Source organism: Cyprinodon tularosa, unplaced genomic scaffold, assembly GCF_016077235.1.
Source record: "Cyprinodon tularosa strain WSP-4 unplaced genomic scaffold, ASM1607723v1 ctg1556, whole genome shotgun sequence".
Taxonomy (NCBI): domain Eukaryota; kingdom Metazoa; phylum Chordata; class Actinopteri; order Cyprinodontiformes; family Cyprinodontidae; genus Cyprinodon; species Cyprinodon tularosa.
Window position 1 is genome coordinate 14,325 of NW_024038391.1, and position 11,796 is coordinate 26,120.

The following is an 11,796-nucleotide window of genomic DNA, read 5'->3' on the forward strand; positions in this document are numbered from 1 at the left end:
ATCCTTCCCTAGATATACACCTAGCACCATCATCCCCTCTGTGCTCCACTGCAGCCCGGCTGGTAAGGTCGGTCTCACTTTATTGTTCCACTCTCCCAGTAAGAGACCCTCACACTTCGACCAGTTAACCTTTGCTGAAGAAGCTTGCTCTTATAGTTTTAGCCTTTGTTCCAGAGTCCTAGCATCTTTTTGGCAACCTATAAAAACTGTGACGTCATCAGCATATGCTGACAACCTAACCGAAGCATTTGTTTTGTCTGCTGATTTTAAACCTGATATATTATTCCTGAGGTGATGCAATAAGGGCTCAATAGCCAAAGCATAGAGCATCCCAGAAAGAGGACATCCCTGCCTGATCCCTCTCTGTACAGAAACCGGTCTGCTAAGTCCCCCTCCTACCTTCAATAATACAGTGATCCTTGAATACAACAACTCAATACATGAAATAAAAAAATTACCAAAACCAAAAGCTTTAAGTGTTTTAAACAAGTATTTGTGATCAACTCTATCAAATGCCTTTTCTTGGTCCAGAGAAAGCAGGCCTATATCTAATTCCTGGAATTTTGACAGATCTATGATGTCTCTGAGTAAAAACAAATTGTCCATTATTGTCCTATCAGGGACACAGTATGTCTGGCTGTCGTCTACAATTGAGTCCAAATATTTTTAAGTCTATTCGCCAGTACTTTGGCTAGAATTTTATAGTCAGTGCAGAGTAGTGATACCGGTCGCCAGTTCTGTAGTAGTCACAAATCTCCTTTCTTTGGCAGTAACGTCAGTACTGCTCTCCTACAGCTCGTTGGTAACGTCCCGGAGTCCAAGCATCCTCCGAAAACGTCCATTAGATCGTTTCCAATTAGGTTCCAGAATGTCTTATAAAATTCCGCTGGAAGCCCATCGACACCAGGCGCCCGCCCACAGCTGAGCTGGCTCACCGCTGTAGACAGCTCTTCAAACTGCACCTTGGACTCCAGGAAGGCTGCCGACGCCTCCCCTAAACGAGGGAGTCCCTCCAGTATCTCCTCCACAGGATCTGGGTCACACTCATCCGCTTTAAACAAGTTGCTGTAGAAATCTATGGCCAGCCTCCTCATCTCAGATGGGTCCCTGGTCACCGACCCATTGGAGCTCTTAAGGTGCATCATCTGATTATGTTGCCTGACCTTTCTTTCCAACTTAAAAAAGAATCTAGTAGGTGAATCTATGTCTTTAATAGATAGTATTCTAGATTTTATTAAAGCTCCTTTAGCTTTTTCATGTAAAAACCTGCTTAATGATGCCCTCTTCTTCTCCCAAGTCTTATTATCATCATTATTTATGTCCATCCCATTAGTTATGTCTTCTTCCAATACATATTTAATTGAAGTAGCAGAGTTGAATTTCTTTTTCCTGCAACAATTATTATAATTCATAGTAATAGTTTATACGTTTTTGCTCATCCTGTCTTACAAAGTATTCAGAAATTTAAAAAAGGGTTTAAGTTCAGGGGCGGAGCTAGATGGGGGCAGGTGGCCATGGCCACCCTTAGCCAATCATTGGCCCAGATAATGTGCTATATTGCATATAGCCGCAATCGGCGGGCTCCCCTGCTCCTGATCGGGAGCCGCAATCGGCGGGCTCCCCTGCTCCTGATCGGGGGCCGCAATCGGCGGGCTCCCCTGTTCCTGATCGGGAGCCGCAATCGGCGGGCTCCCCTGTTCCTGATCGGGAGCCGCAATCGGCGGGCTCCCCTGTTCCTGATCGGGAGCCGCAATCGGCGGGCTCCCCTGATCCTGATCGGGAGCCGCAATCGGCGGGCTCCCCTGTTCCTGATCGGGAGCCGCAATCGGCGGGCCCCCCTGTTCCTGATCGGGAGCCGCAATCGGCGGGCTCCCCTGCTCCAGAGCCGCAATTGGCGGTCTCCTCGGTTCCAGACCCTGTTCCAGAGCCGCACTCGGCGGTCTCCTCAGAGCCTCCTCCTGAGCCGCAGTCGGCGGTCGCTACAGAGTCTGAGCTGCCGAGGAGGGGACGGGGTACCCCGTGGGGGTACCTGCTGAAGTTTGGGCGTCTTCCTCCTGAGAAGGTTCTTCGCCTTCGGCCCCGCGGCAGACCTCCAGAGCGTCAGCTTCACCTCCGGCCCTGTGGCGGACCCCCAGAGCGTCATCTTCACCGCCGACCCCGTGGCGGACCCCCAGAGCGTCATCTTCACCGCCGACCCCGTGGCAGACCCCCAGAGTGTCAGCGTCGCCTTCGACCCCGCTGCCGGCCACATAAGACTCTGCTCCGTTGCCGGATCGTAGGCCGGCCTCCTGAACCTCAACCGTGCCTCCGGCCCGGCGGTGGTCCCCCTAAGACGCTGCTTCGCCTTCATCTCAACGGTCGACCTCCTGAGCAGCAACTACGCCTCCGCCGTCGGTCCCACGGTAGGCCACCTGAGACTATGTCCTGCTGCCAGTACTTCGGCCGGCCACCTGAAACTGTGTCCTGCTGCCGGTCCCTCGGCCGGCCACCTGAGACTCAGTCCCGCTGCCGGTCCCTCGGCCGGCCACCAGAGACTTTGCCCAAGAAATTTTTTGGGTTTTCTTTTGTTTTCGTCCACCATAAGTGGATCGTTTTTTGTTCTGGACTCTGTTTTAGTTTTGTGCCCTCCTGGCCTGTTTCCCCCTTCGCCCACCCTGGGTGGGTTGTTTTTTGTTTGTTGGACCTTTTTTTCTGTTGTTTCAGGCCCTGCTCGCCCTAGTGCCCCCTCCGCCCGCCCTGGGTGGGTTGTTTTTTTTTGTTTGTTTTTTGGACTTTTTTTTTTCAGGGGGCGTCTGGAATCCGCCCTTGAGGGGGGGGCTCTGTTGGGATCCTCAGGCATGCCCACCAGAGGGCGCCGAGGATCCTCTTCTGCTCTCTTTGTCTTTTCTTTAGGGCTGGAGTCACTGTTAAGGTTCTGGAGATTACCCTCTGCCTCCAGCAGAGTGCGCCGTGGGTCCTCCTGAGCTGAGCCTCCCACACACCTGTGGGAGGCTCAGCTAGATAGATAGATAGATAGATGTACTTTATTTATCCCAAGCTGGGAAATTGCAGTGTAGCAGCAGCTTTACACATAGTGACAGTCACAACACAATAAGATAAGAAAAAAGTAAAATAACATAACATCCACACGTATTTACATTATAAGGGTAATTTACATAATAAGGGTGCAGTGAACAGTCCTGAGGTGCAGTGAACAGATTATAAATAAGTATTAAAATATGGAGTGCAGTACAGTACAGTGCTGGTTACTGTATGCTGAAACAAGAGTTTATTTTTTATTGTACAATGTGATGGCATATGGTAGGAAAGATTTCCTGTATCTGTCCCTTCGATAATAAACTCTTATCCATCATTGACAATGATCAGCACCCTCTCCACCACACAGTGGTCAGACAGCGGAGCACCTTTTCTCACAGGCTGCTCCAGCTCCGCTGTCTGACCACTGTGTGGTGGAGAGGGTGCTGATCATTGTCAATGATGGATAAGAGTTTATTCAGCGTTCTCCTCTCCACCACAGTCTCAAAAGACTCCAGCCTGAGTCCAAGTACAGAGCCAGCCCTCCTGATGATTTTATCAAGTCTGTTGGTGTCGCTGGCTCTAATGCTGCTGCCCCAACACACAGCAGCAAAGAAAATGGTGCTGGCAACAACAGACTGGTAAAAGATCTCCAACATCTTGCTGCACACATTGAAGGATCTCAGCTTCCTCAAGAAATAGAGTCTGCTCATCCCCTTCTTGTACACAGCCTCAGAGTTAGACCTCCAGTCCAGTCTATTGTCAATTATCACTCCCAAATATCTGTAGTCCTCCACCTCCTCCACCACCTCCCCCCTAATCCGTAGTGGCTGTGAAGACCTCTTCTCTCTCCTGAAGTCAATCACCATCTCTCTGGTCTTGTTGACATTCAGCCTCAGGTGGTTCTGTTCGGACCACTCCACAAAGTTGTCCACCAGTGTCCTGTACTCCCCCTCCTCTCCCTCTCTTATACACCCTACAACAGCTGAGTCATCAGAAAACTTCTGCAGGTGACATGACTCAGAATTGTACTGAAAGTCAGTGGTGTATACGGTGAAGAGGAAGGGAGAGAGCACAGTTCCCTGTGGAGCTCCTGTATCACTGACCACCACATCAGACAGGACACTGCCCAGACGGACAAACTGTGGCCTGCCTGTCAAGTAGTCAGTAATCCAGGAGATCCTTGTGTCGTTGACACCCATCACCCGCAGCTTCTCACCCAGCAGCAGAGGCTGAATGGTGTTGAAAGCACTGGAGAAATCAAGGAAAGTGATCCTCACAGTGCCTCCTCCACCATCCAGATGCAAATGGGCTCGTTGCAGCAAGTAAATGACAGCATCGTCGACTCCTAAGTGGGACTGGTAGGCAAACTGCAAAGGGTCCAGAAACGTCCTCACCTGTGGCCTCAGCTGGGCTAAGACCAGTCTCTCCAGGACCTTCATCACATGTGATGTGAGGGCGACCGGTCTGTAGTCTGCTGGGTCGGATGGCCTCGGCTTCTTGGGGACAGGAACCAAGCACGACGTCTTCCACAGCAACGGGACTTTCTCCTGACTCAGGCTGAGGTTGTAGAGATGTCCCAGTACAGGAGACAGCTGGCTGGCGCAGGTCTTCAGGATCCTGGGTGTGATGCCATCAGGGCCTGCAGCCTTGCGTTGATGTAGTCTTTCCAGCTGCCTCTTAACCTGGCCTGTAGTCACACGGGGGTTGGTGCAGATGTCCTCAGTGGAGGAGGAGGAGGGGAGGGTGGTGGTGGAGAGGTGCTGTACAGGAGAAGGCTGGGGGGAGGGTTGAGCCATTTGGGACAGTGTGAGTGTGTGGGGGGCTGTGTGGGGGGCTGGAGGTGTCTGAGGGGTGGCAGGAGCTGAGCTAAACCTGTTAAAAAACTGGTTGAACTGGTTCGCTCTATCCAGGCTCCCAGGTGTCTGCCTGTCCTTCCCCTTCATCCCCGTGATGTACTTCATTCCAGCCCACACGTCCCTCACACTGTTTTGTTGGAGTTTGGCCTCCAGCTTCCTCCTATAATTGTCCTTGCACATCCTCAGCATGTCCCTGAGTTCGTGCTGTACTCTCCTCAGCTCCTCTCTGTCTCCAGACCTGAAAGCCTTCTTCTTTTTGTTCAGAAGTTCCTTCAGGTCACTGGAAATCCAGGGCTTGTTGTTAGGGAAGCACTGGACGGTCCTGGCTGGCATGGTGGTGTCCTCGCAGAATCTGATGTAATCCGTAACGCAGTTGGTCATCCCATCGATGTCCTCCCCATGTGGCTCACATAACACGTCCCAGTCTGTGGACTCGAAGCAGTCCTGCAGTGCCTCAGCAGCCTCTGGTGTCCACCTCCTCACCACCCTGGTGTGCACCGGCTGCCTTTTCACAAGTGGGACATACTTCGGGGTCATCAAGACCAGGTTGTGGTCTGACCTGCCGAGGGGAGGGAGGGCTGCGGCTTCATATGCATCCATGGTATTGGTGTATAATAAATCCAGTGTTTTATTGTCTCTGGTGGGGCAGTTAACATACTGGTGAAAGTTACTGAGAGTATTGTTCAGTGAGGCATGATTGAAATCACCAGTAATAACCATGAACGCATCTGGATGATCAGTCTGCAGTTTAGCAGCGGCGGAGCTGATGACGTCACAGGCCACCGCTGCATCAGCTGATGGTGGGATGTAGACAGCAATAACAATGGTAGATGTAAACTCCCTTGGCAAATAATACGGGCGCAATCCCACAGCCAGCAGTTCAATGTCCGGGGTACAGAGACGTTCCTTCACTCTGACATGTCCAGGGTTGCACCACCTCTCACTCACATAAAGTACAAGCCCGCGGCCTTTCTTCTTCCCACTTTTAGAACAGTCTCTGTCTCCACGTACCAAACTGTAACCGGTGACCTCCACACTGCTGTCCGGGATGTTGGAGTGTAGCCAAGTCTCACTGAAGCAAAATAAGCTACACTCGCTGTATTCCCGTTGAGTCCTCACCAGCGCTGAGAGCTCGTCCGTCTTGTTCGCCAAAGACCTCACATTTCCCATTATTATCGCTGGGACCGCTGGCCTATGTCTTCTCCTTTTCTCCCTCCGCTTGGTTCCAGCTCTGCAACCCCGGCGTCTCCTCCGTAACTCCTCCGGGACCACAGGCCTGTCTCCGGGCAGCAGCGTGGGCTTACACAGAGCAATCAGCTGATCACGCGTGTAAACAATGCCCCCGCTACTGCTTGCAACGCTCTCAGTTACAAAAAGTAAAAAAAGTAACAGAAGAACGCGGAAAAGAGTCGCAAAACTTAATCCAGCCATTGTTCCAACGTTTATGTACGGACTTGCAATAAATAGAAAAACAAGGAAAGAAACACACTAACAAATAAATAAAAGTTAAAAACGCACGGCGGGAGCTGCGGCTACAGGCTGCCACCCGAGGCGGCGCCAAGACGTGAGCTGCCTTCAAACCTTGATTCCACGCCGCAGTGTTGATCTTAGTTGGTTAGCTTCCTGAGCCTTCAGTTTCAGATTGAGTCTTGGTTGTCTCTAGGTTGAGATCACATTCTAATCTCTCCTTTATCTGTGCCTCACAGGATTCCTGTCCCTTTGTGAAACTCTGGATGAGCTTAACCTCCTGTCTCCTCGTGAAGCTCTGGATGAGCTTAACCTCCTGTCTCCTCGTGAAGCTCTGGATGAGCTTAACCTCCTGTCTCCTCGTGAAGCTCTGGATGAGCTTAACCTCCTGTCTCCTCGTAAGCTCAGGAAGAGCAACCTCACTGGAACCCTGTCTCTGGTCTGCAGCTCAGGGAGAGCAGCATCCCAGGAAACCAGTCTCAAGCCTAAAGCTCTTGGAAGGTCTAAACGGCTAATCTGCCCTGGTGAGCCAACCCGAAGATTTCTACGTGGATGAAACCTGACGACTTCTCTGAGGAGTTTCCCTAGAGGTTCCCATGTGGATTTCCCCAGTTGTTCTCTGCAGTGAGCTGGAAGCTCAGCCTGAAAGACCCTCCGTGTTTTCCCCAGTTGTTCTCTGCAGTGAGCTGGAAGCTCCAACCCAGGACTGCCAGACTAACCCTAAGCTAGATGCTTAGCCACACCTGAACTCAGCTACCAGCCTTCTTCCCTTCCTTGCACAGTCCCCAGTGAACCAGCCCCCTGCCAGAACTGTTCCGGTTTCATACTCATGTGTTTTGTGCTTCAATAAACTCTTTTGGACTTTTTACCCAGTGTCTCCGAGTGTGTTCTGCATCTTGGGCTTACTCTCTTAGAAACCCATCATGACAGATTAGCCTTCATTTTCTACTCACCCCCATGCTGAACAACACTCTGGAGTACTTTTTTGATATCTCAAATGCATCTGGAGATCTGGGAGGCTTCTTGCTGTCTGCTGACATTCAAATAATGGAGGTCTATGGCGCCCGAGGCAGAAAGGTCCATAAAAGTCCACAGAAAACGTGTCAATATTCCTCCATACTGCTCGTCCAATGTATTCCAAGTGTCCTGAGTGGGTAGCGTCCAGAATTTACTCGAAACGAAGTCATTTAGAATGTTTTTAGAGCATAAACAGTAGTGTATAGGATTTCCTGAAAGAGCGCACATGCGCGTTCACGACGCTACGGAAGCCGGCAGATCAAACCAGATGAAAGTGCGCATTCAGCGTCTGCTCTGCCGATAATGCAAGCGTAGAAGAAGAAATGTGCTGTTTACCTGTGCAAAGAAAGAAACAACGAAAGAAAAATGTCTGAGGACTTCAGTGTTGAGGAAGAGCATGAGTTCTTTGCCGAGCTGAATGCGCTGGTTTGGTTTCAACAAGTTATTACCTTTCTTCTTCAGTTTCCTCCTGAAACTGAACCCTTGAAAAAAGATTTATTTCATATAATGATTAACTGTAACTGATTAAAACATAAATGCGGATAATGCTTGTTATATTGCGAACATGCTTGGTGTGAGTGATTGCTGTAGAGTCAACGACACAAAGAAAGTAAATGTCTACTTTTGCCAGATAATCATCCAGTCAATAACTGGATGCAATCAGCTGGCTTTTCTTGGATAGAAAACTTTTACCTGACTGGATGATCTCATTATTTGTCTCTGCAAAATGCTATGAGAGGACGTGTTGTAAAATGGTTAAAAAAAAGAATCCAAAAATATTAATTAGATTAAAAAAATGTTTTTCTTGTTATGCCCCTTTTCCAGCGGTTTCCCTTTGTCTTTGTTGTACTTTACCCCATCAAGAGTTTTGTTTGGTAGTAAATTCACCGTCATGTTATGTGCAGAGAATATCCTGCTGAGTTGCTCAGAAATTCCAAACACAATTGAAATTACAATGAATTTTGTTTATCTCTCTGTTTTCTCCTCTGCGGTAGATGCAGCGTTGTTCTTCCTGATCATTTCTTTGGTTTACCTAATAAATGCCCACATAGCTGTAGGATAACCACATTCTTGGAGGCATTTTCTGAAAGGTTTGAGCTCTTAGGATGTTTCCTCTGCAACTGGGGAAACATTGACAGACCTCAAACCTAGAGTCCTTATGATAGAAAGTTTGTATTCCAGATGTAAGATAATGTAGATATTGGTCTGTATGTGTTTGTCTCTGGTAAACATCAGTATTACACTGAAAAAAAAAAATCTAAAAATGTGTAAAAATGTCTTAAATTGAGTGTATTAACACTTAATTTGAGCAGATAAATAAGATGATTTGCCAATGGAGTGAGTATTTTACTCTTAAAATAAGGTAATTAGATATTATGCACTTGATATAAGACAATGCAATTGTTTTTTTCTTATTTTAAATGTAAATTATCTTGTACTATTGGCAAAGTGTCGCACATCCGTAATTCAAGAAAAAATGCACTTATTTTAAGTAAAAATGACTTATTTAGATTTAATTGTTTGCAGTGTAATACTTGTCCTCTATGTGCAGCCTCAGAACTGCATTTTTCACATTATTTTGGCATCGTCCTAGTTAAACTTGATTTCTTTTCCACTGAGTCGATTTTTCATTGGTGAATACCAAACTTCTTCCTATTCTAGTCTGGTGTTGATTGGTGCACAGCTCTATCCCTCTCTTCACTCTAGTGTCTAAGATGCGCAGGCAACAGCTGGAAGATTGGGTACAAAGTAAATCGTTGACCAATAGTGAGGGATGTCCTGGTGCCAAGTTCAATCTATAACCTGCACATAAGTCCAGTAATGAAACACAATGAACTATAATAATGAACTCTGAAGAAGCTGCCCTCCAGAGACCAGACTATGCATGGCAGTGAGCAAGCTGAACAAGCTGTCACTTATGATCCACTCTCTTTGTGCCCCTATTTCATTCCAAAATCTCTGTTATGTACAAAATTAACATGATAACTCTATATCCTGACAGAAGAACTATCCTAATTCAATAAACTGCCTGGGAAAACATTTGTTTTGACACATAACAGGCAGGTATTATTAGGGTTTAACAGACTCATATATCATCAATAAAAATAATCCTTTAGATTAGTTGCTCAGTACTTGAGTAGCAACTGTTTTTTACATTTACTTGAGTATTTTCTTTAAAAACTACTTTTTACTTTTACTTGAGAAAAAATATGATGAAGTAGTGCTACTCTTACTATAGTGATATTAATGGATACTCTACCCACCTCTGATCAGAAACAAATAGACTTAAGAAAAGATTCCTTCCCAGAGCTGCAAAGCCGATCATCTCTCTGCTGGCAGTAGCTAAACATCCTTCCTAAAAATCCACTACACTTCCAGACCATTTCAGCACAAGCTGCACTTTGTTTAAATACTACATGCTATAGTCCATGAATATCTGTCCTTGTGTTACATTTTAAGTCTACTATAAGGATTGTAGTCATTTTTTTTTACTATATGTGTAAATAACTTTTGATTATGTATTACATGTGTATTTAGAGTTGCTGTCTCAGGAAACTGTCATTCTGGGGACAGCCACTGAATTTGAACACAGCATATGTCCTCCAGCAGTCTAAGCCTATCGCAAAATAACCATGGAGATAGATCCGGATAACTTGAGCCACTCTATTAGCTTTATAATAAGGAATGTATTGAGCTTAGTCTTAAAAGTAGACAGGATGTCTGTCTCTCAGACTAAAACTGCTAGTTGGTTCCACAGGAGAGGAGCCTGATAAATAAAAGATCTGCTGCAGAAACGTTCAACAGCTATTCCATAGATGGTGTCGTGGGTTCCTGTTGAATCTTTCCTGAAGTCTATGATGAGCTCCTTCGTTTTGGTGGTGTTGAGGAGCTGGTTATTTTCAGTGCACCATGTCGCCAAGTGCTCAATGTCCTCCCTATAAGCAGTCTCATGGTTATTGCTGATGAGACCAATCACCGTGGTGTCATCCGCAAACTTGATGATGGAATTAGACGCGTACACTGGCTTGCAGTCGTGGGTGAAGAGGGAGTAGAGAAACGGGTTTAGCACAGAGCCCTGTGGTACACCAGTGTTGAGTGTGATGGACGTGGAGCAGTTGGAGCCTGATCGGACATTCTGGGGTCTGTTGGTCAGAAAGTCCAGAATCCAGTTGCACATGGAGGTGTTGATACCCAGGTCTTGAAGTTTGGCTAATAACTTCACCGGAATGACAGTGTTGAATGCTGAGCTAAAGTCAGCAAACAGCATGCATGCATAAGTGTTCTTATTGTCCAGATGTGTGAGCACAGAGTGCAGTGCCATGGAAACTGCATCCTCTGTGCTCCTATTGCTGCGGTATGCAAACTGGTGTGAGTCCGATGTGGATGGTACCAAGTCTTTCAGGTGTGCCAGGACCAGCCGCTCAAAGCACTTCATCATGATTGGTGTGAGTGCTACAGGGCGGTAGTCGTTCAGGCACCTTGGGCTGGAGTGTTTTGGCACTGGAACAATGGAAGTACATTTGAAGCATGTTGGTACAGCTGCTTGCCCAAGAGACAGGTTGAAAATGTCTGTAAAACCCCAGCGAGCTGCTCCGCCCTGAGTACACGTCCAGGGATGTTATCTGGTCCAGCTGCCTTGTGTGTGCTGATCCTGCTCAGTGCATTGCAGACATCTGTGGAGGAGAGTGTGATTGGCTGGATGGTCGGCTGAGGATTTCAGCTTGGTGGCAGTTTTACTGTTGTCTTTTATAATTGAAAGGGTGGACTGTTGTTGGAAAATTTAGATTTCTCTTCTATTCTATATTAATTTATCCTATTTACTCTCTATAAAAGTTTTCACTCAGCCTGTTTCACTTTGAAGGCCACACCATTCTCTGCAGGATGGTGTTTGTAGACCAGACAGAGCTTCTTCCCATAACAAACCAGATTCTTTCTCAGGTTTATTCATAACATGTTACTGTTTAACCAAAGTGTCTGTAATTAGTTTTGACTCTGACTACTTTCCATTGTTGTAAGTAAGGAGGAAAGAACGCTGCTCAGATCAGAACAGGGCAGAATGCTGTGCCATTAGGGCTGTATGATGATCTGTTCTCTCTTTGCAAAGATGTGAATAAATGTGCCGACTGAGTGAAATCCATCCACCTCCGTTTATTTAACTAGTATTAGTTAATAGTTGAATACTTTTTTCCCACGACACGGTCAATCTACGTTCCTAACCTCATCTATGAAGAACGAGATCCGGATCCAAGCGGCTGAAATGAGTTTTCTCCGTAGTGTGTCTGGGCTCTCCCTTAGAGATAGGGGGAGGAGCTCAGTCATCCAGGGAGGACTCAGAGTAGAGCCGCTGATCCTCCACATCGAGAGGAGCCAGTGGAGGTGGCTCGGCCATCTGGTTAGGATGCCTCCTGGACGTCTCCCTAGTGAGGTGTTCCAGGCA

At 47.2% G+C, this 11,796-nt stretch overlaps 1 protein-coding gene across 1 annotated transcript; it reads right to left on the bottom strand.

Moving 5' to 3' along the window:
• Positions 1-1,979: 1,979 nt before the first annotated feature.
• On the bottom strand, positions 1,980-6,305 carry LOC119780138. The gene is made up of 3 exons (XM_038280050.1): positions 4,877-6,305; positions 3,441-4,843; positions 1,980-2,327 (listed from the first exon to the last, which is right to left on the bottom strand). Exons 1-3 carry the CDS (start codon positions 6,303-6,305, stop codon positions 1,980-1,982), a joined length of 3,180 nt encoding a protein of 1,059 aa, XP_038135978.1.
• Positions 6,306-11,796: the final 5,491 nt, after the last annotated feature.